Source organism: Chiloscyllium punctatum, chromosome 18 (genome assembly GCF_047496795.1).
Source record: "Chiloscyllium punctatum isolate Juve2018m chromosome 18, sChiPun1.3, whole genome shotgun sequence".
Taxonomy (NCBI): Eukaryota; Metazoa; Chordata; class Chondrichthyes; order Orectolobiformes; family Hemiscylliidae; genus Chiloscyllium; species Chiloscyllium punctatum.
In genome coordinates this window covers 95,140,258-95,168,019 of record NC_092756.1, presented here as the reverse complement: position 1 = coordinate 95,168,019, position 27,762 = coordinate 95,140,258, and the positions used below count along the sequence as shown (strand labels likewise).

The 27,762-nt window shown below is 44.3% G+C and overlaps 5 protein-coding genes across 5 annotated transcripts; all 5 read left to right on the top strand.

Moving 5' to 3' along the window:
* The first annotated feature begins 295 nt into the window (after positions 1–295).
* LOC140488980 (ferritin, higher subunit-like) lies at positions 296–2,382 on the top strand. Its single transcript, XM_072588209.1, has 4 exons — positions 296–397; positions 1,301–1,447; positions 1,636–1,761; positions 2,221–2,382. Exons 1-4 carry the CDS (start codon positions 296–298, stop codon positions 2,374–2,376), a joined length of 531 nt encoding a protein of 176 aa, XP_072444310.1. The 3' UTR covers positions 2,377–2,382.
* Positions 2,383–7,985: 5,603 nt separating this feature from the next.
* LOC140488979 (ferritin, higher subunit-like) lies at positions 7,986–8,757 on the top strand. Its single transcript, XM_072588208.1, has 3 exons — positions 7,986–8,036; positions 8,181–8,306; positions 8,599–8,757. Exons 1-3 carry the CDS (start codon positions 7,986–7,988, stop codon positions 8,752–8,754), a joined length of 333 nt encoding a protein of 110 aa, XP_072444309.1. The 3' UTR covers positions 8,755–8,757.
* A 5,157-nt stretch (positions 8,758–13,914) lies between these two features.
* Positions 13,915–15,618, top strand: LOC140489086 (ferritin heavy chain A-like). Its single transcript, XM_072588326.1, has 4 exons — positions 13,915–14,019; positions 14,737–14,883; positions 15,067–15,192; positions 15,463–15,618. Exons 1-4 carry the CDS (start codon positions 13,915–13,917, stop codon positions 15,616–15,618), a joined length of 534 nt encoding a protein of 177 aa, XP_072444427.1.
* Positions 15,619–19,457: 3,839 nt separating this feature from the next.
* LOC140489085 (ferritin heavy chain A-like) lies at positions 19,458–22,142 on the top strand. Its single transcript, XM_072588325.1, has 4 exons — positions 19,458–19,559; positions 21,270–21,416; positions 21,566–21,691; positions 21,984–22,142. Exons 1-4 carry the CDS (start codon positions 19,458–19,460, stop codon positions 22,137–22,139), a joined length of 531 nt encoding a protein of 176 aa, XP_072444426.1. The 3' UTR covers positions 22,140–22,142.
* Positions 22,143–25,680: 3,538 nt separating this feature from the next.
* LOC140488978 (ferritin heavy chain A-like) lies at positions 25,681–27,398 on the top strand. The gene is made up of 4 exons (XM_072588207.1): positions 25,681–25,782; positions 26,508–26,654; positions 26,838–26,963; positions 27,237–27,398. The coding sequence occupies exons 1-4, from the start codon at positions 25,681–25,683 to the stop codon at positions 27,390–27,392; spliced, it is 531 nt and encodes a 176-aa protein (XP_072444308.1). The 3' UTR covers positions 27,393–27,398.
* Positions 27,399–27,762: the final 364 nt, after the last annotated feature.

The window sequence follows — 27,762 nt, the reverse complement described above, 5'->3', positions numbered from 1 at the left end:
CTCGATTACTCCATAAGTAATGATATCATTAAGTTTCATCTCTTAAACCTATCCATCTTCCAGATCTCTGACTGGCTTTGGGTCTCTGCTCCTCCCTCACAGTCCTCCCTGTTGTGTTCATTGGTGCCAGGATTGATTGGAAATTCCTGAGCGGCTGTCAGGGATTGTCAATCTTCATTGGCGCTGCCACGCCCTGGTTGAGTGCAGGGTGTCCCAGGAAGATAAATACAACAACTAGTGGGCGAGAGTTTTTGTTCTAGCATTGTCTTGGTGAAAGTGAGTTGGAATAGAGAAGATGGCCGCTCAAGTGCGTCAGAACTACCACAGGGACTGTGAGGATGCTGTTAACAAGCAGATCAACCTGGAGCTCTATTCCTCCTATGTTTACCTCTCCATGGTGAGGCTTGTGGACTTGAGAGTGACACCTGAAGACTTTTGTTGATTGTATTGGTAAAATGGATTGTGCAATGTTCTGGTGACTTTAAACATGGAATAACTTTTTGAGTGAACAACTCCTACAGCAGCTGCTCTCTATGGTTATTAAGATGTAGTGAGTTTCTTGTGGTACTGTCCCTACCTTGGAACCAAGAGGCCTAGGTTCTAGTACTACCTACTCCAGAGGTGTGTCTGAATGTTGTGGAATTATACTTGGGTTTTTGTATCAAACCATGGCCCTACTTATTGCCAGACAGTCACCCTCTAGTGTCACTGCTGTAGTCTGGCAGATCCTCCTTAGTATTGTTCCCTCCCTTTTGAATGTTAAGCTCTCAACCTTCTGATGTTGAGACTTCATTCACAGCAATGATCACTGTTTTATTAGTGGAATGGAAAATGTGTATAATAACTTGGTCAATGGTATTTGACAGTATCTCAACTGCTTGTTCTGGAATCAATTGGAGTACCTTTTTTTTTGTTCCTTTCCCTGATGCAGTCCAGCCACTGGTAATGTTTGAAAGAGTATCTGGCTGTAAACCCTACCATGTCAGACAGTCTCTCTCCATGATGGGCCAGATACTGGAGAGATCGACCCTGTTCTGAAAAATCTCCTCCACTGTGAGGAGGGCACTTTGGTTCAATTCAGTGAAAGCAGGATGTACTACATAACCTGACATAAGATTTCAGGTTTAGCTTGGTATGGGATGTTTAGCTTCAATAAAATTCAGCTGAATAACAAGAGCTGAATCTAGCTAACTGCTTTAGCCGGGAACTAAGTTGTATGCTGTTACAAATTGTCTATTAATTGAAGATCTCGCATTGCTTTCGGAGCTTTAAGTGACACTTGATTTCTTTCCTCCTCCAGTTCTGTTACTTTGACCGGGATGATGTTGCCCTGCGTCACTTTGCTGAGTTCTTCAAGGAGCAGTCCCATGAGGAACGGGAAGACGCTGAGAAACTGATGGCATTCCAGAATAAACGTGGAGGCCGAGTCCTCCTGCAGGATGTCAAGGTTAGATTAATTTTGTTTCTATTCTACTTGGTTAGAAATAACTTCACTTAATATGGATTTGAAGTGGCTTAACCCAATTTGTTTATACTTGTGCCTTGTTAAGCCCTCCTTCCTCCTTGTGACCACCTTTTACTGGATTGGACACTACTTGTAAGAAAGTGACCACCATGTTTTTTGCTTCCTCCCAGAAGCCAGAGCAGGATGAGTGGGGCAATGGTCTGGAGGCAATGCAGAGAGCTCTGCAGATGGAGAAGGATGTGAACCAGAGTCTGCTGGATCTGCACAAACTCTCCTCTGACCACACGGACCCTCATGTGAGTTCCTGATGTATTTATGTCTGGGCTCTTAGGTTAAATGGATAAGACACTTGGCCCTTCAGCCTCTGAGATTGTATCTAAACTCTAGTGAGTCTAGTCTGGGAGTGGACCAAGCTTCTGTTGTAATCATGATCTGAGCACTTTTTCAAGGCTGTTAAGCAATCTGTGACATCCCTTAACTGTCGAGTCCTAGAGATGTACAGCATGGAAACAAACCCTTTGGTCCAACCTGTCCATGCTGATCTCCCAATTCCATCTAGTCCCACCTGCCAGCACCCAGCCCATATCCCTCCAAACCCTTCCTTTCATAAACTCCTCCAAATGCCTTTAAATGTTGCAATTGTACTAGCCTCCACTTCCTCAATTGTCCACTCTCCATATTGGGGGGAATACCAGTCTTGGTGGAGAAGAGTATGTTTGATCTTAACATAATCAGTTCCCCTCTTTCCCTTGAAGCTGTGTGACTTCCTGGAGAGGCACTACTTGGATGAGCAAGTGAAGATGATCAAGAAGCTGGGAGATCACATCACCAACCTGAAGAGACTGGGAGCCCCTGAGAATGGCCTGGGAGAGTACCTGTTTGACAGGCTCACCCTGGGGGAGAGTGACTGAACTGACTGCAGGGAGCAAGTCATCTTTTTTATTCTATGAATGAGATCTATAGAATCTGAAGCTTGTAGAAGTAGCTCACTGTCCTGGGCTTGATCATGGAATGTACCAACTGTAAATAAACTGCTTACTGTTGGATTGGTTTGTTGACTACTGGGTCAAACTATATACAGGTCTGTGCTGTGACTTGCTGTCAGGATGTCTTGATCCAGATCACTAGTTAATCCCTGTCTCTATGTAAGTTCCACCCCCACAGCAAATAGGATGTGGTGTGGGTCTCAGGCCAAGTACAGACCTGGGTTTAATGGAGTAAATGTTTTCCCCAGTACAGTGGGAGATGGGCACTCTACCAGATTCTGATCTTCAAGAGGAGTTTTACCAACTCCTTCCGGAGCAGCTCTGCATCAGCCATTGCCGCTGGGAATAATTTTCCTAACACTATCCAAAAATCACCAGTTAGATTAAAAAAATAACTACAAAAGCTGATATTTTAATGAAAAACTAGCTTTTCCACTCCTTGCATTACTAATTGGAGCAAATTTTAGTTAGGTTTTTTCCTCTGAAGTTGCACCTGTATTAAACTTGCTGATGTTCTTCAGCCTCTAGCCCTTGCTTATCTCTAGCTCATTAAGCTGTGTGAGAAGAGTTGAGGATACTGTCCTGCCAATATTATGGCCTAATCTGTAAGGTTGGAATTTGTTTTGTCCACTTCAGACCCTTCCTGGTTTCAGCTCTCCAAAATCTAGAGAGGAACCAGAAAGCTTTGTGAATCTATAGAATGTTGCAGTAGCCTTAACAGGTGATAGAGCTAGGCCCTCTCTCACTGCATTCGACTCACTGGGTAAGTTTAACCCTGCACACAGGCAGTGAGGAATGCCCAAGGGTGACGGCGCTTAGATAATTCTCAACTCTGCTATAAGGTTCATTATTTCAAACAAACTCTTTCTAAACCTCTGTAGAACATAGACAGTTAACATTCAACATCAGCCAGGTTAACATTGTGGTGTGAGAGAAGTGTGTGGAACTGTGCTCTATTAACCAATTTAGAGGGGGACAGTGAGTGAATTTAATGCACAAAAGGAAGTAATGAGGACCGAGGTAAATGCTTCACCTTCACCCTCCTCCACATCCAAATATTTTTCTCTTCAGTCAGTTTGGCAAGCCAATAGTAGGTGTTTCCCATCATGTTATCTTTGTATTTAGGTGCTTTGCAGTACTTGATCACTAGATGTACCTTCCACCTATCTCCCTTTCTTTCATCATTCTGTATATGTGGATTGAAATGTTGACTGTAGTTATCCAGTGTCAAAGGCAGGAAAGGTGACGAACTAGTGCCATTAGCATGAGACCTGGTGGGGTGGGGGGTTTCAAATCCAGCCATTTCAGCTGGTACAATTTGTATTCAGTAAACATCTGGAATCCTGTCTAAAGAGGACCATGGAGCTGTTAGGAGAAAGTGGGGAAGCAGAGTCAGAAAGTGTGGTGCTGGAAAAGCACAGCAGGTCAGGCAGCATCTGGGGGGGGTAGGAGAACATTACAGCACAGTATAGGCCCATCGGCCCTCAATTCAACATTTTGGGTATCAGCCTTTCATCCTGATGGAGGGTTCATACATCAAAAATCAATTCCCCTGCTCCTCGGATGCTGCCTGACCTGCTGTGCTTTTCCAGTACCACCTTCTGTGACCATGAAGCTGTTGTCCATTGTCAGGGAGAATCCCGACCTGGTACACAAATGTTCTTCAGGGAAAGAAATCTGCTGTCCTTACCTGAGCTGGCCTACACGTGACTCCAGACTCACCTACAGCAATATGATTGGCTCGAGGGATGGGGTAAATACTGGCCTAGCTATTACCCACATCCCATAAAATAGAATATTAGGATTTTGGTGGGAATGGCAATGAAACGAAATAGCAATATCCTTGTAACTCAAAGATATTTACAGTCCTATTTCAATTCTGTCATTGTGAAGAAAATCATCTGTAGGTGTTTGTTTTTCACCACCTTGATTTTGTTTTGCATCTATCCCCAACACTGCTCCCTACTAAATTAGGGATACTAAATTCAACATTATTTCACATAAAGGATCAGTCAATAGTTACCCCAAGAGCCAGGACCCAAAGGCATTTTTCAAAGTCTCTGGTGATCATTGAGTGATCATGTGATGTCCATCCATTTGGATAAGGTCTTTGTGACCACTGGATATCAATACATTTTGATCGTTTTTGACCAGAACGAGTGTAAATACATGAATACAGTTTCTGGTCAGACACATCAACTGAGCCCACAGAGGTGTCTCAGTGAGATGTTATTGGTGGCTCCAGATGTGAATCAAAGCCACTCTATCAGGCCTATCTAACACTGCATTTAACCAAAGGGAACATATCTCCACCTCACCTTGGTCTTCAACCACTTCAATAAAACAAAAAGCAAAATCCTGCAGAACATGGAAATCTGGAACCACAGCAGAAATTGCTGAAGAATCTCAGCAGAGCTGCCAGCCTCTTTGGAGAAACAGAGTTAATAATTTGAGTCACATTTTGACTCAGTCTTTGGACTCAACATTAACTCTATCCTTCCTTCCACAGATTCTGCCAGACTCATGTAGACGCTCCGAGGGAGAATCTAACCATTACCCCATGACATTCAACAACATTACTGTGACTCGATCCCCCACGATCAATATCCTGGGATTACCATTGACCAGAATATGAACGGGACTGGTCATGTAAATTCAGTGAGGAGAGGGATCCTGCAGCAAGAGATGGAATACTCCCTACCTACCTGAATGAGTACATATCCAACAACATACAAGAAGCTCAACACCATCCAGGACAAAGCAGCCCACTGGATTAGCACCATATCCACAAATATTCACTCCCCCTTCCACTGACACTCAGTGGCAGCTGTGTGTACTATCCACGAGATGTACGAGAGTAATTCTCTCCCGGACCTGAGTCTGAACCTTCCAAACATACGACCAATACCATATATAAGTACAAGGAAGTTCCCTCCAAGTCACTCACCATCCTGACTTGGAAATATATTGATGTTTCTTCAGTGTCACTGGGTCAAAATCCTGGATCCCCCTCCCTTACAGTCCTGTGGGTGTAGCTAAGTCAATTGACTGCTTCGGTTCAAGAAGGCTGTTCACCATCACCTTCAGAAGGGCAACCAGGGACAGGCAATAAATGTTGGACAAGCTCGCGATGCCTGTGTCCCTTTAATGAATGAACATTTGAAATTTGGTCCATTTTGAAGCCAACAAAAATAAATACTTAGCATTTAATTTGTCAGGTCAAATTCTGGGACACATTCAAATGTTTAGTAAAGGTGGAGAGAAGGTTAATATCGTGTTTCCAACGACTAGAGACTTCATTTATCATTCAGTTACATCCAGCTCATTTGGGTTTGCACAGAATGTATTACTCCAAGAGCAATGATATCATTAAATTTCATCTCTCAAACCTGTCTATCTTCCAGATCTCTGATTGGCTCTCGGTCTCAGCTCCTCCCCCACAGTCCTCCCTATTGTGTTCATTGGTGCATGGATTGATTGGAAATTCCTGAACGGATGTCAATGATTGTCAATCTTCATTGGTGCTGCCACGCCCTGGTTGAGTGCAAGGTGTCCCAGGAGGATAAATACAACAACTAGTGGGAGAAATGAATTTAGTTTTAGTGATAGTGAGTAGGAATAGTGAAGATGGCCTCCCAAGTGTGTCAGAACTATCACAAGGACTGTGAGGATGCTGTTAACAAGCAGATCAACCTGGAGCTCTATTCCTCCTATGTTTACCTCTCCATGGTGAGGCTTGTGGGCTTGAGACTGAAACCTGAAGAGTTGGACTTTTGTTGATTTAATGTATTGGTAAAATGGATTCTGCAATGTTCTGGTGATTTTAAACATGGAATAACCTTTGAGTGAACAACTCCTACAGCAGCTGCTCTCCATTGTTATTTATGGTGTAGTGTGGGTTTTTTGTGGTACAGTGGTAGTGTCCCTGCCTCTGAACCTAGAGGCCTAGGTTCTAGTACTACCTACTCCAGAAGTGTATCTGAATGTTGCTGAATTTTACTTGGGTTTTTTGTATCAAACCATGGCCCTATTTATTGCTGTAGTCTGGCAGATCCTCCTTAGTATTGTTCCCTCCCTTTTGAATGTTAAGCTCTCAACCTTCTGATGTTGAGACTTCATTCACAGCAATGATCACTGTTTTCATTAGTGGAATGGAAAATGTGTATAATAACTGGCTCAATGGTATTTGACAGTATCTCAACTACTTGTTCTGGAATCAGTTTAGGTACCTTTTTGTTTCTTTCCCTGATGCAGTCCAGTCAGTGGTAATGTTTGAAAGAGTATCTGGCAGTAAACCCTACCATGTCAGACAGTCTCTCTCCATGATGGGCCAGATACTGGAGAGATCTATCCTGTTATGGAAAATCTCTTCTAAGGAGCATAGGGCACTTTGGTTTAATCCATTGAAAGCAGGATGTACTACATACTCAGACACAAGCTAAACCTAAATTCTTGGCTTGAAACGTAAGCTTTAGCTTCACTAAAGCTCTTCTGAAGAACCAGAGCTGAATCTAGCTTAGATCTCATGGGGTACAGGGAAAAGTAGCCATTTGGATACTGAACTGGCTCACAGATAGAAGACAGAGGGTGGTGGAGGGTTGTTTTTCAAACTGGAGGCCTGTGACCAGTGGAATGCCACAAGGATTGGTGCTGGGTCCACTATATCTTTCATTTGTATAAATGATTTGGATGAGTGCATAAGAGGTACAGTTAGTAAGTTTGCAGATGACTTGAAAATTGGAGCTGTAGTAGACAGCAAAGAGGGTTACCTCAGACTACGACAGGATCTCGATCAAATGGGCTAAGTGGCAGATGGAGTTTCATTCAGATCAATGTGGTGCTGCATTTTGGGAAAGCAAATCTCAGCAGGACTTCGCCACTTAATGGTAAGGTCCTGGGGAGTGTTGCTGAACAGAGACCTTGGAGTGCAGGTTCATAGCTCCTTGAAAGTGGAGTTGCAAGTAACTAGGATAGTGAAGAAGGCATTTGGTATGCTTTCATTTATTGGTCAGAGTACAGGAGTTGGAGGGTCATGTTGTGGCTGTACAGGACATGGGTTAGGCCACTGTTGGAATATTGTGTGCAATTCTGGTCTCCTTCCTAGCGGGAAAGATGTTCTGAAACTTGAAAGGGTTCAGAAAAGATTTACAAGGATGTTGCCAGGGTAGGAGGATTTCAGGTATAGGAGAGGCTGAACAGGCTGGGGCTGTTTTCCCTGGAGTGTCAGAGGCTGAGGGGTGACCTTATATAGGTTTACAAAATTGAGGGGCATGGACAGGATAAACACCCCAAGTCTTTTCCCTGGGGTCAGAGTCCAGAACTAGAGGGCTGTTAGAAATTGCCTGACTATTTGAAAACTATTTCAATTGAAAATCTTGAATTGCTTTTGGAGCTTGAGATGACACTTGATGATTTTTTTTTTTCTCTCCTTCCCCCAGTCCTCTTACTTTGACCGGGATGATGTTGCCCTGCGTCACTTTGCTGAGTTCTTCAAGGAGCAGTCCCATGAGGAACAGGAACACGCTGAGAAACTGATGGCATTCCAGAATAAACGTGGAGGCCGAGTCCTCCTGCAGGATGTCAAGGTTTGGTGTTTATTGTAGATGGACACTAATCCTGACATTTAAAATGCTCCATATCAGCATCTATGGTTTTTATGGTAACGCTGATACCACAGTTCTCTAAATTTAATGTAGAATGTGAAGCCCCTACTTTTCTCTCCCCTCCAGAAGCCAGAGCAGGATGAGTGGGGCAATGGTCTGGAGGCAATGCAGAGAGCTCTGCAGATGGAGAAGGATGTGAACCAGAGTCTGCTGGATCTGCACAAACTCTCCTCTTGCCGCACTGACCCTCATGTGAGTTCTTGATATTTTTCACATTTTGCTTCTCACTTTAATAAATGGAATGACAAATCAAAAATCAATCCCATTCCTGCTCTCACGCTCTCTCCTTCTCGTGGAGGGTGTTGTATGGGAGTGGACCAAGCTTCTGGTGTTGCCAAGATCTGAACTCTTTAGTGATGTCCCAAACTGCTGAAGCGCCTCTAAACTGTCCACACTCCTGTAATAATGGGATTTTTCTTCTTGGGGGTGGGATGGGAAGGTGCATTTGATCTTGACCTAATCAGTTCCCCTCTTTGCCTTGAAGCTGTGTGACTTCCTGGAGAGGCACTACTTGGATGAGCAAGTGAAGATGATCAAGAAGCTGGGAGATCACATCACCAACCTGAAGAGACTGGGAGCCCCTGAGAATGGCCTGGGAGAGTACCTGTTTGACAGGCTCACCCTGGGGGAGAGTGACTGAACTGACTGCAAGGAACAAGCTGTGTAACTTTTGGTATTAATGGGAGATGTGTGCAGAGTAAGGTTACTTGTCTTAAGAAGTGACCTGCCCTCTATTGTGAAATATGCCAAGTGTAAATAAACTGCTCAATATTGTACTCTTTTGTTGACTCATTTGGATGAATGTCTGTCAGTTGTGAAGAGGTATGATGAGATGTAACCTGTTGTGGAAAACCCATTACCACAATAAATAGGATCAGTTTATCCTGAGAGCTTGCTATTCAGATGGCTTCAATCCAGTTTGGGTTAATTCTCTTGGGAGGGTGTAATGTTAGCCATTAGCTGAGACATATTGTGAAGCACTAACACTAGGTTTATAAATCTTTTCCTCTCCAAACAGGAGGACTAACCATAAACTTAGTCATGGCACAAGTGATCAGATTTATTCCATGTAGGCTTTTTGAGGGAACTTGGCAACACTGGCTTCCTGGCAAGTCCTCACTTAGACCAGTCCCACTGCTGTTCCCATTTGACTGGGCATGCCCTCCATAGAACTGCTTGCTTTATGTCCAGTCTGTCTTTTGGAGCATTGATGTGCAAAGTTCAAATGTGCTCATGGCTTTTCCAGTGTTGACCCTGTTAGCAGTTTCTGCATTTGGATTGCTTGTGTTCTACCCTCCAGTTTCCTGTAGGTGTGAAATTGAGGGAGTTTTCTTCCCCCTCAGTAGGGGAGGCTAAAATGACAGGGCATAAGGTTAGAGGGAGAGATGTAGAGGCGTGACGATGCAGAGTCTGGAATGGACTACTGGGAGATAGTAGTGGAGGGGAATATAACTGTCATTTTGAACACTCCAATAACTACATGGATAGGATAAGTATGGTGACATATATCCCAAATGGGAATAGATCAATTGAGAACTGGGTGGTATAGACAAGATGCTATACCTTTTTGGAGGTGCATCAACGTAGTCATAACATTACTGATCAGCAACTTCTGTATGAGGCTGTCTTCATAGCAGACAATACTGCTTTGTACTAGTAACAATCGCTGACTCGTCAGGGCTTGTAGGAAAGGGACCCTCAACTCTAGTACAGTTCCAGACTGGGCTGGGTGTGAACTCACTTGACTGGAATCGACTTCCTGAGAACTTGTGTGACCTCATGGGTCACTCTGAGCTCAGTGTAAGGTCTCTGGATTCAAAGCACCAAAACATGCTCCACTCAATCAAATCGGACTATAATTACAGTCTCCTTTTGTGAGGGAGCCAGTTAATATAGGACCACAGTGCTCATCAAATAACATCCTTCAGTTCTTGTCCAGTAAAGATACGAGGAAGAGGAATTCTGCTCCAAGTATTCTTTAAAAAAAGGTTCCTGGTATATTTAAGGAAATAATCCAGATCACTGAGCTGAATATTCCCTCCTTGCCCCCAAAATATTCTCCAACCATTTCTGTTAGCAGCAATCAGTTGACAACTAACAACTTGTAAATCTTCACTGATTGTAGCCAAGTGATTTAATCTTTATACATTCTGCTCCATCTGGTTGTATCATTACCCCTCTGAAGGGGTGCCAACCTGGTTGATATTGCAGTTGTAATTACCCATTGTTTATGTTGGTCTCAGGTGTTTGAAAAATGCCACATGATTCATAAAATTTCAACCTTCAGTCATCCATTTTAGAATCCCTACTGTGTGAAAGTAAGCCATTCAGCCCATTGAATTCACACTGACCCCTAGAAGAGCATCTTACCCATACACCCCTTCTTACCTTAGCTCTGTAATCCCTCATTTCCCATGGCTAACCCAGCTACCTGCACATCCCTGGACGCTAGGGACAATTTCCCATCGACAATGCAACATAACCTGCATATCCTTGGACTGTGGGAGGAAACTGGAGCACTCAGAGGAAGCCCACGCAGACACAGGGAGAATGTGTAAACTCCACACAGACAGTTGCTTGAGGGTGGAACCTTGGGTCCCTGGTGCTGAGAGGCAGCAGTGCTAACCAATGAGTCACTGTGCCGCTCAATGCCTTTGTGAAACAATAAAAATGCAAATACATTGCGGCATCTTTGTTTTCACACCCATCACCATTCTCACTTTTCACAATCACTCCGTCCCATCAGTGAGTCCCAGTGGATAGGAGCAGAGGGAGCTTATTCAGCACATCGGGTCTGTCTGCCACCCAATGAGATTGTCTCCTGAAGGTCTTCAAGGAGAAGGAAGGGGAGCCGCTGTTTTCCATCTTGTCGGTGACCCCATTGTGTGTGCTTCCTGCACAGAGGAATCGGGTTGTTACAATCCATATGTACAACCCCTACGTTCCAGCAGCTGATATCCTGACCTTCCTGGGAAGGTACGTCCAAGTTGAGGGAGAAGCCACTGATGTGATCGACCCCTTTGGGATCTGGACCAGTAAGCGGCAGGTCAGGGTAACTCTGAGGGCCGATGACAGTGGGAACATCCTCCACCCACCCTCGAGCTTCGCAATCGGAGGGAGCAGAGGTTACCTGACATATGCAGGGCAGCCGAAAGTGTGCCGAACCTGCGGGAAGTCGGGACACGTGGCGGCGGATTGCAAAGTGACCATCTGCAGGAACTGCAAACAGGAGGGTCACTTGACTAAGGACTGTCAGGAAGAAATGAGCTGCAACCTGTGCGGAGAGGTGGGCCACATGTATAAGACCTGCCCAAGACATGGGGGCCCCACTTACGCACAGATGGCTGGAGGTGGCAATGTGAGCCGTGGACCCCCAAAGACCAGTAAGGTCCACCCGGACAGCAGGGAAACGGAGTCTGGTGGCACCCAGAAAGAAGAACAGGCTGGAGTGGAGGAGGCGGCAGCCAGCGGAGAGACACAGCAGCTGATCCTAGCTCCAGCCGGGCAGATGGAGGAAATGGAGGAGGAGGAGGTAATCAAGCAGGCAGAGGAGTGGATACCTGTTAAAAACAGGAAGAGGAAATCTTGCCAGGCTCCCAAAGCCTCCCAGCAAAAGGGGAAAAGACAGCTGCACGAGGGAGGGACGGCCAGTTCTTCGTGGGGGAAGATGGACGCAAAGAAGGCCATCACCACCAGAAGAAGAGACAGAGCGCCGTCGGTAAAGAGGAGGGCATTTCCTCCCAACCAGGAAACAACGGACCCCCCGAAGTCCACCCTCCACCCAGTGAGAACCAGGAGGTACCCACTGGCCCACAACTACAGGCAACCGAGAGCTGTGATCCTCTGACAGTCCCATTGTCAGACACAGAACTGGACAGTGAGGACCCTTGCCCTGGCTCAATGACACCAGAGCGGGCAAATGACCCCAGTGAGGAGCTGAATACCTACCTCAGCCCAGCGAAGGTCCAGCAGTTCGTGCTTACCTTGGGGATGTAGACAAGCTACCCCAGAGACAGGACAGTCATATGGACAATGGTAACCCCATAAACTGGGGGTTAAAGAAGTTTCATTTGCAGGGCACCCACTCAGTAGGAGGGTTCCGCTGAAGCCACAGCCAAATACCAAGAGACTGGATAGTTAATAAAGGTAACTGTTAATATGATAACTGTGAATTCGATTAATTCAATTTGTTCTTTGTAATGTTAAGACATGCAATGTATATAACTATGAACGACATGGAAAATTGTACAAGTACCAAAGATTTATTTACATGAATAAAGTATATTTTGAAATAAAAAAAAGATAATCTTCATCTCCATATCCTTGGTTGTCTCCATAAACTGTGATCATTACAAACTTAAAAACCTATCTCAACCCATCCTTAACAGCCCTCTGCAAGAAAGAATTCCATAGATTCAGAAGGAATTGGGAGAAATTTCTCCTTATCTGTCTTCAACGGGTGATGTCTTACTCTGAGATGATGCTCTCTGGTGCTGGTCACTCTCACAAGGGGAACCAACCTCTCTGCATCCACCCTGTCAACCTCCCAAAGTAACACATGTTACAGGTAATGTCTTTTCTCATTATTCTGACCCACTCAACTGCTCTTCATGAGAGAGTCCTTCCATAGGATCAGCCTAGTGAACCTTCTCTGGACTGCCTCCAACCCTTCTTTAGATCAGGGGTCAAACCTGTTCCCAGTACTCCAACTGTGGTCTGGCTCGAGTCAACAGTGTGGTGCTGGAAAAGCAAAGCAGGTCAGGCAGCATCAGAGGAGGAGAATCGACGTTTCGAGCATAAGCCCTTCAATCAGGCTTCATCAAGCCCTTCAGAAGCATTTTTGGGATTTTGCCCAAAACATCTATTCATCTGCTCCTCAGATTCTGCCTGGCCTGCTGTGTTTTTCTAGCACCACACTATCGACTCTGATCTCCAGTATCTGCAGTCCTCACTTTCTCCTGTGGTCTGACTAGAACCTTGTGCACTTATAGCAAGATGCTCCTCATTTTATACTCCATTCCCTTTGAATAACTTGCCACCAGTCCATCTGACTTGCCTCTTACCTGCTGTCCTTGAAGGCAGCCAATCATCAGAGTCTCCAGTGGCTACCTGGGTGTCCATTGAGTGGCCACGTGATGTCCATCAGTTGGACAAAGCCCCCACTGAATATTCATTGCATCTCAGATCCTTTTTGACCAGAACAGGTGTCAACACCCAGATACATTTTCTGTTCGTGTGCATCGATTGTGTCTGTTGGTGGTATCTCTGCCCAAAGGCACCAGCCTGTCACATAACCAACGGTCCCAGATGTGAATCAGTCACTCTGTCTTGTGCACCGAAAACGAAAGTTAATCCAAGGGAACACATCTCATCACTTCATCCAGAACTGATCCCATCTGTAACGGAACCAGATGTCATTGTGTGAAACCTCAGAGAAACTGGACCATAAAGCAGAAGACCCAGTTTAGGTCAGATTGTTCAAATTCATTCTTATCCATCCATAGACAAACAGAAAGTTAGGAGCTTGTTCAGGATCTATTAATTTATAAGCAATGAGCACAAGATTGATTCCCAAATCTCTGATTGGCTCTGGGTTATGGCCCCTCATCAAACCCCTCCTCCTTTGTTCATTGATGCTTATATGCATGGTGATTCCTGATAGGCTATTAGGGAACATCAATCATCATTGGTGCTGCCACTTCCTGTTGGGTGCAGGCTGTCCCAGAAGGATAAATAGAAGAGCTTGTGGGAGTGAGGTTTAGTTCTACAGTTGTCTTGGTGATAGTGTGTGGTATTAGTGATGATGGCCTCCCAAGTGTGTCAGAACTACCACAAGGACTGTGAGGATGCTGTCAACAAGCAGATCAACTTGGAGCTCTATTCCTCCTATGTTTACCTCTCTGTGGTGAGGCTGGTTCTCCCTGTCTCTGTGTTTGAAGAAGTTGGAGTTTCTCCAGTTTAATGAAATTGCTTTATGCCATACTCTATTACTGGGAGGGATACCATTTTGAGTAGTGAAGGATTTCTTGTTGAAGTTAACATTGAGCAATGCCTGCTCTGTGCAGCAGCTGTCTTCTGTGGGGGTTTAATGCTGGACTAGATCAGCTACTTCCTATGTAACTAAACAACCACACAACAAGGTTAACTGGCCAGTAACTTTATACAGTGGTTATTATTAGGTGACCATAGCTGGTGCAATGTTGTAGGTGTCCTCACTAATGGTTATTGTCTTGAGCTGAAGATAGCAATGTGGGTCTAATGTAACTTTTTTTCTTAGATACTAGAATGTGTAGTCAGGAACTATGTCCACTACAGAAAGAAACATTGGTCAGTTTCTGACAGTAAACTGTCTCCTTGATGCCTGTTCTCTTGGAGTCAGTTCCACTGTCATCAGAAATGGAGTGGCAAGAAATCCCTTATCCTGAGGGCAAGGGGTGGTATATTTGAACAATTTCAATTTTAAAATTAGTCGTTAAACATTTTGCTTGTCTGAGTTACCTGCCCATCAAGCTTTTACATAACAACAATCTTAACCTTTTTTGGCTTTTTAACTTCTGAAACAGAATTGCATATTATGGTTTTAAATGTGATAGGACTTGTTTTACACTTTTTTTCCCTCCAGTTCTGTTACTTTGACCGGGATGATGTTGCCCTGCGTCACTTTGCTGAGTTCTTCAAGGAGCAGTCCCATGAGGAACGGGAACACGCTGAGAAACTGATGGAATTCCAGAATAAACGTGGAGGCAGGGTCCTCCTGCAGGATGTCAAGGTTGGGTTTATTAGCTTTTCTATTCTGTTAGAAACAACTTTGTTTAATATGGATTTGAAGTGGCTTAACCCAATTAGTTTATACTTGTGCCTTGTTAAGACCTCTTCCTTCTTGTGACCACCTTTTACTGGATTGGACACCACTTGTAAGAAAGTGACCACCATGTTTTTTCGCTTCCTCCAGAAGCCAGAGCAGGATGAGTGGGGCAATGGTCTGGAGGCAATGCAGAGAGCTCTGCAGATGGAGAAGGATGTGAACCAGAGTCTGCTGGATCTGCACAAACTCTCCTCTGGCCACACGGACCCTCATGTGAGTTCCTGATGTATTTGTCAGGATTCTTGTCTTAAATGGATAAGACATTTTGGTCCTTTCGCCTCTGATTTCTATGTAAATGGTGGTGAGTGCAGTATGGGAGTAGACCACGCTTCTGGTGTAGCCCAGATCTGAGCACTTTCTCAAGGCTCTTCAGCAATCTGTCATATCCCTTAACTATCCACTCTCCATATTGAGGGGAATATCATTCTTGGAGAAAAGTCAAGTTGATCTTGACCATAATCAGATTTTCTCTTTCCCTTCCAGCTGTGTGACTTCCTGGAGAGGCACTACTTGGATGAGCAAGTGAAGATGATCAAGAAGCTGGGAGATCACATCACTAACCTGAAGAGACTGGAAGCCCCTGAGAATGGCCTGGGAGAGTACCTGTTTGACAGGCTCACCCTGGGGGAGAGTGACTGAACTGACTGCAGGGAGCAAGTCTTCATTTTATTCTATGGAGAAGATCTATAGAATCTGAGGCTGTAGAAGTAGCTCACTGTCCTGGGCTTGATTATGGAATGTACCAACTGTAAATAAACTGCTCATTGTTGGATTGGTTTTTGCTGACTCGTTGGTCAAACTGTGTATACAGGTCTAAGCTGTGACTTGCTATCAGAGGATCTGTTGATCCAGATCAGTAATTAAATCCAGTCCAAATTACTTCATCTGACACCAAATATGTGGTGTGGGTATAAGACCAACTACAGAGCTGAGTGTATGGAGTACATGTTTTCTCGAGTACGTGTTTATTCCTGTATAGTGGGAGACTCGTACTATCAAATTCTGATCATCAAGAGATGTTTTACAAACTTCTTCCTGAGTAGATAAGTACAAGGACCAGTGCCACCAGCAATATATTTGCTAACACTATCCAACCATCGCTAGTGAGATTACAACCTCAGGTGTTTCGGTTTTTCAAATCCACAACCACCTTCCCCCACTCCTCACATCCTCAATTAGAGCACGTTTCACAGTAAGTTCTCTCTGAAATCACAACTGTCTTAAGCTTCCAAGAAAACCAGCAAGTTTATCTCTCTCGCTCATTACACTGTGCTTGAAGTGTTGAGGATATTGGCTTGTGTATATTATGATCTAAGCTGCAGAATGGATTTTTTTTTGTCTACTTCAGAGTTTTCCAGGTTTAGTTAATTTGAAAACTTGGTGAATGTGTGGAATATCACAGTAGTCTTGACATCTGATAGCTAGGCCCTCTCTCTCCAATTCTCAATTACTGCATTAGACTCAATGGGGAAGTTTAATCCCACACAGTGAGAACCTGCAAGAGTGGCTGCTTGGACAATGCTGAACACAGCCAGAATGTTCACTATTTGAAATAAACTCCTGCTCTTTCTAAGCCTCTCTATAACCTAGACAGGTACTCCCCCAACAGCAGCCAGGTTAAGATATTGGCAGGAGTGGAGTCTGTGGAACTGTGCTCCATTAATCAGTTTAGACGGGGCATTGTGAATTCAACTTGGACTGAAGTAAATGCTTCACCTTCACCCTCCTCCATATCCAAATAGTTTTCTCTTCAGTCAGTTTGGCAAACCAATAGTAGGTGTTTCCCATGATGTTACTTTTGTATTTAGGTGCTTTGCAGTACTTCATCACCAGATGTACCTTCCACCTTACACTTATCCCCATTTCTTTCACCATCCTGTATACGTGGATGGAGATGCTGACGGCAGTTAGCCGCTGTCTAAGGCAGTGAAGGTGATGACCTAGTGACATCAGCATGAGACCCGGGTGGGGCCTGTGTTCAATTCCAGCTATTGCAGCTGGTGCAGTTTGTATTCAGTAAAAATCTGGAATCCCGCCTGAAGAAGACCATGAAGCTGTTAGGAGAAAGTGAGGAATGCAGATGCTGGGGATCAGAGTCAAAACATGTGGTGCTGGAAAAGCACAGCAGGTCATCAGCATCTGAGGAGCAGGAGAACATTACAGCGCAGTATAGGCCCATCAGCCCTGGAGTCGACGTTTCGGGTATCAGCCTTTCATCCTGATGATGGGCTCATACCCCAAACATCAATTCCCCTTCTCCTTGGATGCTGCCTGACCTGCTGTGCTTTTCTATCACCACGTTCTGTGACCATGAAGCTGTTGTCCATTGTCAGGGAGAAGCCCGACCTGGTACACAAATGCTCTTCAGGGAAAGAAATCTGCTGTCCTTACCTAAGCTTGCCGACACGTGACTCCAGACTCACCTACAGCAATATGATTGGCTCTAGGGGTGGGGTCAATGCTGGCCTGGCCATTCCCCACATCCCATAGAACAGTATGTTAGGAATTTGGTGGGAACGCCAATGCAATGCGATATTAATGTCCTTGTAACTCACAAATATATTTACAGTCCTATTTCATCTCTGTCGTTGTGAAGAAAATCATCTGTAGGAGTTTGTTTTTCACCACCTTGATTTTGTTTTGAATCTATCCCCATCCCTGCTCCCTACGAAATTAGCAATACTAAATTCAATGTAATTTTAGATAAAGGATCAGTCAAAAGTTACCCCAGAGCCAGTACCCAAAGGCATTTTTCAAAGTCTCTGGTGATCATTGAGTGACCATGTGATGTCCATCCATTTGGATAAGGTCTTTGTGACCGCTGGATATCAATACGTTTTGGATCCTTTTTGACCAGAATGAGCATAAATCCATGAATACAGTTTCTGGTCAGACTCATCAACTGTGCCCACGGGCATCTTTCACAAGAGGCTTCTCAGTGAGATGTTATTGGTGTCTCCAGATGTGAATCAAAGCCACTCTGTCAGGCCTATCTAACACTGAGATTATTCTCCATCTCAGAAGACCTGCCAGCCTCTTTGGAGAGAGAAACAGAGTTAATAATTTAAGTCACATTTTGATACAGTCTATGGTCTCAACATTAACTCTATCCTTCTTTCCACAGATTCTGCCAGGCCCATGTAGACTCTCCAGCATGTTCTGATTTTATTTCTCAACTGCTTTTACATAGTAGCTTATAATTTCTCATAAAGTGAAGTGGTCCATGTCCGTATAAAGCAAGGCTTGGACAATATCCAGGTTCAGGCTGACAATTGACAATTTATATTTGAGCCACACAAGTACCAGGCAACGGTCACCTCCACCAAGGGAGAATCTAACCATTACCCCATGACATTCAATAACATTACCATGACTGAATCCCCCACTATCAATATCCTGGGATTACCATTGCCCAGAATATGAACGGGACTGTTCAGATAAATTCAGTGAGGTTAGGGATCCTGCAGCAAGTAACTAATCTCGTGACTCCCAATAGCCTGTCTCCCACCTTCAAAACACAACTCAGGAGTGAGATGGAATACTCCCTACTTACCTGAATGAGTACATCTCCAACAATATACAAGAAGCTCAACACCATCCAGGACAAAGCAGCCCCTTGATTGGCACCACATCCACAAATATTCACTCTCCCTTCCACTGACACTCAGTGGCAGCTGTGTGTACTATCCACGAGATGTACGAGAGTAATTCTCTCAGGGTCCTGAGTCTGCCCTTTCCAAACACACGACCGATACCATATGTAAGTACAAGGAAGTTCCCTCCAAGTCACTCACCATCCTGACTTGGAAATACATTGACGTTTCTTCAGTGTCACTGGGTCAGAAACCTGTAGCCCACTCCCTAACAGTCCTGTGGGTGTAGCTAAGTCAATTGACTGCTTCGGTTCAAGAAGGCAGTTCACCATCACCTTCAGAAGGGCACCCAGGGACAGGCAATAAATGTTGGACAAGCTCGCGATGCCCGTGTCCCATTAATGAATGAACATTTGAAATTTGGTCCATTTTGAAGCCAACAAAAATAAATACTTAGCATTTAATTTGTCAGGTAAAATTCTGGGACACATTCAAATGTTTAGTAAAGGTGAAGAGAAGGTTAATATCGTGTTTCCAACGACAAGAGACTTCATTTGTCATTCAATTACATCCAGCTCATTTGGAGTTTGCACAGAATGTATTACTCCAAGAGCAATGATATCATTAAATTTCATCTCTCAAACCTGTCTATCTTCCAGATCTCTGATTGGTTCTGGGTCTCAGCTCCTCCCTCACAGTCCACCCTGTTGTGTTCATTGGTGCCTGGATTGATTGGAAATTCCTGAGTGGCTGTCTGGGATTGTCAATCTTCATTGGTGCTGCCACGCCCTGGTTGAGTGCAGGGTGTCCCAGGAGGATAAATACAACAAGTTGGGGAGGGGGGAGGAAAATTAGTTTTAGTGATAGTGAGTAGGGATAGTGAAGATGGCCTCCCAAGTGTGTCAGAACTACCACCAGGACTGTGAGGATGCTGTTAACAAGCAGATCAACCTGGAGCTCTATTCCTCCTATGTTTACCTCTCCATGGTGAGGCTTGTGGACTTGAGACTGACACCTGAAGAGTTGGACTTTTGTTGATTTTAATGTATTGGTAAAATGGATTGTGCAATGTTCTGGTTGTTTTAAACATAAAATAACCTTTGAGTGAACAGCTCCTACAGCAGCTGCTCTCTACAGTTATTTAAGGTGTAGTGTGGGTTTTTTGTGGTACAGTGGTAGTGTCCCTACCTCTGAACCAAGAGGCCTAGGTTCTAGTACTACCTACTCCAGAGGTGTATCTGAATGTTGCTGAATTATACTTGGGTTTTTATTTGTATCAAACCATGGCCCTATTTATTGCTGTAGTCTGGCAGATCCTCCTTAGTATTGTTCCCTCCCTTTTGAATGTTAAGCTCTCAACCTTCTGATGTTGAGACTTCCTTCACAGCAATGATCACTGCTTTCATTAGTGGAATGGAAAATGTGTATAATAACTTGCTCAATGGTATTTGACAGTATCTCAACTGCTTATTCTGGAGTCAATTGGAGGACCTTTGTTTCTTTCCCTGATGCAGTCCAGTCACTGGTAATGTTTGAAAGAGTATCTGGCAGTAAACCCTACCATGTCAGACAGTCTCTCTCCATGATGGGCCAGATACTGGAGAGATCTACCCTGTTATGGAAAATCTCCTTTCTGGAGCGTAGGGCACTTTAGTTCAATCCATTGAAAGCAGGATGTACTACATACTCAGACACAAGCTCAACCTAAATTCTTGGCATGAAACCTAATGTTTAGCTTCAATGAAGCTCAGCTGAAGAACCAGAGATGAATCTAGCTTAGATCTCATGGAGTGCAGGGACAAGTAGCCATTTGGATACTGAACTGGCTCACAGGTAGAAGACAGAGGGTGGTGGAGGGTTGTTTTTCAAACTGGAGGCCTGTGACCAGTGGAATGCCACAAGGATTGGTGCTGGGTCCACTATTTTTCATTTGTATAAATGATTTGGATGTGAGTATAAGAGGTATGGTTAGTAAGTTTGCAGATGACTCCAAAATTGGAGGTGTAGTAGACAGTGAAGAGGGTTACCTCAGATTACAACAGGACCTGGACCAAATGGGCTGAGAAGTGGCAGATGGAGTTTAATTCAGATCAATGTGGTGCTGCATTTTGGGAAAGCAAATCTCAGCAGGACTTATACACTTTAATGGTAAGGTCCTGGGGAGTGTTGCTGAACAGAGACCTTGGAGTGCAGGTTCATAGCTCCTTAAGTGGAGTTGCAGGTAACTAGGATAGTGAGGAAGGCATTTGGGATGCTTTCATTTATTGGTCAGAGTACAGGAGTTGGAAGGTCATGTTGTGGCTGTACAGGACATGGGTTAGGCCACTTGTTGGAATATTGTGTGCAATTCTGGTCTCCTTCCTATCGGGAAAGATGATGTGAAACTTGAAAGGGTTCAGAAAAGATTTACAAGGATGTTGCCAGGGTTGGAGGATTTGAGCAAAGGGAGAGGCTGAATAGGCTGGGGCTGTTTTCCCTGGAGTGTCAGAGGCTGAGGGGTGACCTCAGGTTTACAAAATTGAGGGGCATGGACAGGATAAACAGGCAAAGTCTTTTCCCTGGGGTCGGAGTCCAGAACTAGAGGGCTGTTACAAATTGCCTGACTCTTTTTTTTTTTTCTGAAAACTATTTCAATTGAAAATCTTGAATTGCTTTTAGAGCTTGAGATGATACTTTATTTTTCTTTCCTTCCCCCAGTCCTCTTACTTTGACCGGGATGATGTTGCCCTGCGTCACTTTGCTGAGTTCTTCAAGGAGCAGTCCCATGAGGAACAGGAACACGCTGAGAAACTGATGGAATTCCAGAATAAACGTGGAGGCCGTGTCCTCCTGCAGGATGTCAAGGTTGGGTTTGGTGTTTGTTGTAAATGGACAGTGATTCTGAGAATTAAAATGCTCCATATCAGCATCTATGGTTTTTATGGTGACTCCGATACCACAGTTCTCTAAATTTAGTGAAGAATGTGAAGCCCCTACTTTTCTCTCTCCTCCAGAAGCCAGAGCAGGATGAGTGGGGCAATGGTCTGGAGTCAATGCAGAGAGCTCTGCAGATGGAGAAGGATGTGAACCAGAGTCTGCTGGATCTGCACAAACTCTCCTCTTGCCGCACTGACCCTCATGTGAGTTCTTGATATTTTTCACATTTTGCTTCTCACTTAAATAAATGGAATGACAAATCAAAATCCATCCCATTCCTGCTCTCACTCTCTCCTTCTCATGGAGGGTGTTGTATGGGAGTGGACCAAGCTTCTGGTCTTGCCAAGATCTGAACTCTTTAGAGGCCCTTCAGCAGTTTGGGACATCACTTAACTGTCCACACTCCTGTTAATGGGAATATTTTTCTTCTCGGGGGGGGGGGGTGGGAAGGTGCATTTGATCTTTACCTAATCAGTTCCCCTCTTTCCCTTCCAGCTGTGTGACTTCCTGGAGAGGCACTACTTGGATGAGCGAGTGAAGATGATCAAGAAGCTGGGAGATCACATCACCAACCTGAAGAGACTGGGAGCCCCTGAGAATGGCCTGGGAGAGTACCTGTTTGACAGGCTCACCCTGGGGGAGAGTGACTGAACTGACTGCAAGGAACAAGCTGTGTAATGTTTGGTATTAATGGGAGATGTGTGCAGAGTAAGGTTACTTGTCTTAAGAAGTGACCTGCCCTCTATTGTGAAATATGCCAAGTGTAAATAAACTGCTCAATATTGTACTTTTTTTTATGTTGACTTGTTTGGATGAATGTCTGTCAGTTGTGAAGAGGTATGATGAGATGTAACCTGTTGTGGAAAACCCATTACCACAATAAATAGGATCAGTTTATCCTGAGAGCTTGCTATTCAGATGGCTTCAATCTAGTTTGAGTTAATTCTCTTGGGAGGGTGTAATGTTAGCCATTGGCTGAGACATATTGAGAACCACTAACACTAGGTTTATAAATATTCTCCTCTCCAAACAGGAGGACTAGCCATAAACTTAGTCATAGCACAAATGATCAGATTTATTCCATGTAGGTTTTTTGAGGGAGCTTGGCAACACTGGCTTCCTGGCAAGTCCTCACTTAGACCAGTCCCACTGCTGTTCCCATTTCACTGGGCATGCCCTCCATAGAACTGCTTGCTTTATGTCCAATCTGTCTTTTGGAGCATTGATGTGCAAAGTTCAAATGCGCTCATTGCTTTTCCAGTGTTGACCCTGTTAGCAGTTTCTGCATTTGGATTGCTTGTGTTCTGCCCTCAGTTTCCTGTAGGAGTGAAATGGAGGGAGTTTTCTTCCCCCTCAGAAGGGGAGGCTAAAATGACAGGGCATAAGGTTCGAGGGAGAGATGTAGAGGCCTGACGATGCAGAGTCTGGAATGGACTACTGGGAGGTAGTAGTGGAGGGGAATAAAACTGTCATTTTGAACACTCCAATAACTACATGGATAGGATATATATGGTGACATATATCCCAAATGGGAATAGATCAATTGAGAGCTGGGTGGTATAGACAAGATGCTATACCTTTGGAGGTGCACAAACGTAGTCATAATGTTACTGATCTGCAACTTCTGTATGAGGCTGTCTTCATAGCAGACAATGCTGCTTTGTACTCGTAACAGTCGCTGACTCGTCAGGGCTTGTAGGAAAGAGACCCTCTACTCGAGAACAGTTCCAGACTGGGCTGGGTGTGAACTCACTTGACTGGAATAGACTTCCTGAGAACTTGTGTGACCTCATGGGTCGCTCAGAGTAAGGTCTCTGGATTCAAAGCACCAAAACATGCTCCACTCAATCAGATCGGACTATAATTACTGTCTCCTTTTGTAAGGGAGCCAATTAATATAGGACCACAGTGCTCATCAAATAACATCCTTCAGTTCTTCTCCAGTAAATATATTAGGAAAAGGAATTCTGCTCCAGGAATTCCAAAAAGAAGGTTCCTTGAATATTTCAGGAAATAATCCAGATCACGGAGCTGAATATTCCCTTCTTGCCCCCAAAATATTCTCCAACCATTTCTGTTAGCAATCAGTTGACAACTAACAACTTGTAAATCTTCACTGATTGTAGCCAAATGATTTAATCTGTATACCTTCTGCTCCATCTGGTTGTATCATTACCCCACTGAATGGGTGGAACCTTGGGTCCCTGGTGCTGTGAGGCAGCAGTGGTAACCAATGAGTCACTGTGCTGCTCAATGCCTTTGTGAAACAGTAAAAATGCAAATACATTGCAGTATCTTTGTTTTCACACCCATCCCCATTCTCACTTTTCACAATCACTCCGTCCCATCAGTGAGTCCCAGTGGATAGGAGCAGAGGGAGCTTATTCAGTCCATTGGGTCTGTCTGCCACCCAATGCGATTCTCGCTGATCTGATAATCCTCATCTCTATATCCTTGGTTGTCTCCATAAACTGTGATCATTACAAACTTAAAAACCTATCTCAACCCATCCTTAACGGCCCTTTGCAAGAAAGAATTCCATAGATTCAGAAGGAATTGGGAGAAATTTCTCCTTATCTGTCTTCAACGGGTGATGTCTTACTCTGAGATGATGCTCTCTGGTGCTGGTCACTCTCACAAGGGGAACCAACCTCTCTGCATCCACCCTGTCAACCTCCCGAAGAAACACATGTTATAGGTAATGTCTTTTCTCATTATTCTGACCCACTCAACTGCTCTTCATGAGAGAGTCCTTCCATAGGATCAGCCGAGTGAACCTACTCTGGACTGCCTCCAACCCTTCTTTAGGTCAGGGGTCAAACCTGTTCCCTGTACTCCAACTGTGGTCTGGCTCGAGTCAACAGTGTGGTGCTGGAAAGGCACAGCAGGTCAGGCAGCATCCGAGAAGAAGGAGAATCAATGTTTCGAGCATAAGCCCTTCAGAAGCCTTTTTGGGATTTTGCCCAAAACATCTGTTCATCTGCTCCTCAGATGCTGCCTGGCCTGCTGTGTTTTTCTAGCATCACACTCTCGACTCTGATCTCCAGCATCTGCAGTCCTCACTTTCTCCTGTGGTCTGACTAGAGCCTTGAGCAGTTATAGCAAGATGCTCCTCATTTTATACTCCATTCCCTTTGAAATACTTGCCACCAGTCCATCTGACTTGCCTCTTACCTGCTGTCCTTGAAGGCAGCCTATCATCAGAGTCTCCAGTGGCTACCTGGGTGTCCATTGAGTGGCCATGTGATGTCCATCAGTTGGACAAAGCCCCCACTGAATATTCATTGCATCTCAGATACTTTTTGACCAGAACAGGTGTCAACACCCAGATACATTTTCTGTTAGTGTGCATCGATTGTGTCTGTTGGTGGTATCTCTGCCCAGAGGCACCAGCCTGTCACATAACCAACGGTCCCAGATGTGAATCAGTCACTCTGTCTGATGCACCTAAAACAAAAGTTAATCCAAGGGAACACATCTCATCACTTCATCCAGAACTGAACCCATCTGTAACGGAACCAGATGTCATTGTGTGAAACCTCAGAGAAACTGTACCATAAAGCAGAAGAACCAGTTTAGGTCAAATTGTTCAAATTCATTCTTATCCTTCCATAGACCAATAGAAAGTTAGGAGCTTGTTCAGGATCTATTTTTTTTAGGGCAATGCTGGACACCCCGCTTATTTTCTTTTTCCTTTTTTTATGAAGCTTTTTATAGTTTTTTTTATTTCTTTAACCCCCACACTACCGCCTAAATGCGGTAGTGCTTATTTTTATTCCCCAGCACCCATGGTGTGTGTGTGCGCAGGTGTAAAATACAGTGAAGGACACAAAGTGCACGAATCTTTATTCAATTTCCACCACCAGGAAGATATGAAAAACACCCAAGTGGCCAGTGACAAGCAGTGCCCTTCTTGTTCAGGATCTATTAATCTATAAGCAATGACCTCAAGATTGATTCCCAAATCTCTGATTGGCTCTGGGTTATGGCCCCTCACCAAACCCCTCCTCCTTTGTTCATTGATGCTTATATGCATGGTGATTCCTGATAGGCTATTGGGGATCATCAATCATCATTGGTGCTGCCACTTCCTGTTGGGTGCAGGCTGTCCCAGAAGGATAAATAGAAGAGCTTGTGGGAGTGAGGTTTAGTTCTACAGTATTTTAGGTGATAGTGTGTGGGAATAGTGATAATGGCCTCCCAAGTGTGTCAGAACTACCACAAGGACTGTGAGGATGCTGTCAACAAGCAGATCAACCTGGAGCTCTATTCCTCCTATGTTTATCTCTCCATGGTGAGGCTGGTTTTCCCTGTCTCTGTGTTTGAAGAAGTTGGAGTTTCTCCAGTTTAATGAAATTGCTTTATGCCATACTCTATTACTGGGAGGGATACCATTTTGAGTAGTGAAGGATTTCTGGTTGAAGTTAACATTGAGCAATGCCTGCTCTGTGCAGCAGCTGTCTTCTGTGGGGATTAATGCTGAACTAGATCAGGTACTTCCTATATAACTAAACAACCAGACAACAAGGTTAACTGCCCAGTAACTTTATACAGTGGTTATTATTAGGTGACCATAGCTGGTGCAATGTTGTATGTGTCCTCACTAATGGTTATTGTCTTGAGCTGAAGATAGCAATGTGGGTCTAATGTAACTTTTTTTCTGGGATACTAGAATGTGTAGTCAGGACCAATGTCCATGACAGAAAGAAACATTGGTCAGTTTCTGACAGTAAACTGTCTCCTTGATGCCTGTTCTCTTGGAGTCAGTTCCACACGCCACAGAAATGGAGTGGCAAGAAATCCATTATCCTGAGGGCAAGGGGTGGTATATTTGAACAATTTCAATTTTAAAATTAATCTTTAAACATCATTCTTGTCTAAGAGTTACCTGCCTGTCAAACTTTTAAATAACAACAATCTTAACCTTTTTTTTGGCTTTTTAACTTCTGAAACAGAATTGCATATTATGATTTTAAATGTGGTTATGGCTTGTTTTACACTTTTTTTTTTCCCCTCCAGTTGTGTTACTTTGACCGGGATGATGTTGCCCTGCGTCACTTTGCTGAGTTCTTCAAGGAGCAGTCCCATGAGGAACGGGAACACGCTGAGAATCTTCTGGAATTCCAGAATAAACGTGGAGGCCGAATCCTCCTGCAGGATGTCAAGGTTGGGTTTGTTAGCTTTTCTACTGTTAGAAACAACTTTGTTTAACATGGATTTGAAGTGGCTTAACCCAATTAGTTTACACTTGTGCCTTGTTAAGCCCTCCTTCCTCCTTGTGACCACCTTTTACTGGATTGGACACCACTTGTAAGAAAGTGACCACCATGTTTTTTCCCTTCCTCCCAGAAGCCAGAGCAGGATGAGTGGGGTAATGGTCTGGAGGCAATGCAGAGAGCTCTGCAGATGGAGAAGGATGTGAACCAGAGTCTGCTGGATCTGCACAAACTCTCCTCTGGCCACACTGACCCTCATGTGAGTTCCTGATGTATTTATGACAGGGCTCTTGTCTTAAATGGAAAAAGCATTTTGGTCCTTTAGCCTCTGATTTCAATGTCAATGGTGGTGAGTGCAGTATGGGAGTGGACCACGCTTCTGCTGTAGCCCAGATCTGAGTACTTTCTCAAGGTTCTTCAGCAATCTGTCACATCACTTAACTGTCCACTCTCTCCATATTGAGGGGAATACTATTCTTGGAGAAAAGTCAAGTTGATCTTGACATAATCAGATTTCCTCTTTGCCTTCCAGCTGTGTGACTTCCTGGAGAGGCACTACTTGGATGAGCAAGTGAAGATGATCAAGAAGCTGGGAGATCACATCACCAACCTGAAGAGACTGGGAGCCCCTGAGAATGGCCTGGGAGAGTACCTGTTTGACAGGCTCACCCTGGGGGAGAGTGACTGAACTGACTGCAGGGAGCAAGTCGTCTTTTTTATTTATTCTGTGAATGAGATCTATAGAAACTGAAGCTTGTAGAAGTAGCTCACTGTCCTGGACTTGATCATGGAATGCACCAACTGTAAATAAACTGCTTATTGTTGGATTGGTTTTTGCTGTCTCGTAGGTCAAACTGTGTATACAGGTCCAAGCTGTGACTTGCTATCAGAGGATCTCTTGATCCAGATCCGTCATTAAATCCAGTCCCAATTACTTCATCTGACACCAAATATGTGGTGTGGGTACAAGACCAAGTACAGAGCTGAGTTTATGGAGTACATGTTTTTTCCAGTACAGGGGGAGACTCGTACTACCAGATTCTGATCATCAAGAAATG

Coding starts and splice junctions, on each gene's coding strand:
- LOC140489086 (XM_072588326.1), top strand. CDS start 13,915: ATGATGGCCTCCCAAGTGTGTCAGAACTACCACAAGGACTGTGAGGAT. Junction 14,020..14,736: donor CCTATGTTTACCTCTCTGTG/GTGAGGCTGGTT, acceptor TTTTCCCTCCAG/TTCTGTTACTTTGACCGGGA. Junction 15,193..15,462: donor CTGGCCACACGGACCCTCAT/GTGAGTTCCTGA, acceptor TTTCCCTTCCAG/CTGTGTGACTTCCTGGAGAG.
- LOC140488980 (XM_072588209.1), top strand. CDS start 296: ATGGCCGCTCAAGTGCGTCAGAACTACCACAGGGACTGTGAGGATGCT. Junction 398..1,300: donor CCTATGTTTACCTCTCCATG/GTGAGGCTTGTG, acceptor TTCCTCCTCCAG/TTCTGTTACTTTGACCGGGA. Junction 1,762..2,220: donor CTGACCACACGGACCCTCAT/GTGAGTTCCTGA, acceptor TTTCCCTTGAAG/CTGTGTGACTTCCTGGAGAG.
- LOC140488978 (XM_072588207.1), top strand. CDS start 25,681: ATGGCCTCCCAAGTGTGTCAGAACTACCACAAGGACTGTGAGGATGCT. Junction 26,655..26,837: donor TCCTCCTGCAGGATGTCAAG/GTTGGGTTTGTT, acceptor CCTTCCTCCCAG/AAGCCAGAGCAGGATGAGTG. Junction 26,964..27,236: donor CTGGCCACACTGACCCTCAT/GTGAGTTCCTGA, acceptor TTTGCCTTCCAG/CTGTGTGACTTCCTGGAGAG.
- LOC140489085 (XM_072588325.1), top strand. CDS start 19,458: ATGGCCTCCCAAGTGTGTCAGAACTACCACCAGGACTGTGAGGATGCT. Junction 19,560..21,269: donor CCTATGTTTACCTCTCCATG/GTGAGGCTTGTG, acceptor TCCTTCCCCCAG/TCCTCTTACTTTGACCGGGA. Junction 21,692..21,983: donor CTTGCCGCACTGACCCTCAT/GTGAGTTCTTGA, acceptor TTTCCCTTCCAG/CTGTGTGACTTCCTGGAGAG.
- LOC140488979 (XM_072588208.1), top strand. CDS start 7,986: ATGGCATTCCAGAATAAACGTGGAGGCCGAGTCCTCCTGCAGGATGTC. Junction 8,037..8,180: donor TCCTCCTGCAGGATGTCAAG/GTTTGGTGTTTA, acceptor TCTCCCCTCCAG/AAGCCAGAGCAGGATGAGTG. Junction 8,307..8,598: donor CTTGCCGCACTGACCCTCAT/GTGAGTTCTTGA, acceptor TTTGCCTTGAAG/CTGTGTGACTTCCTGGAGAG.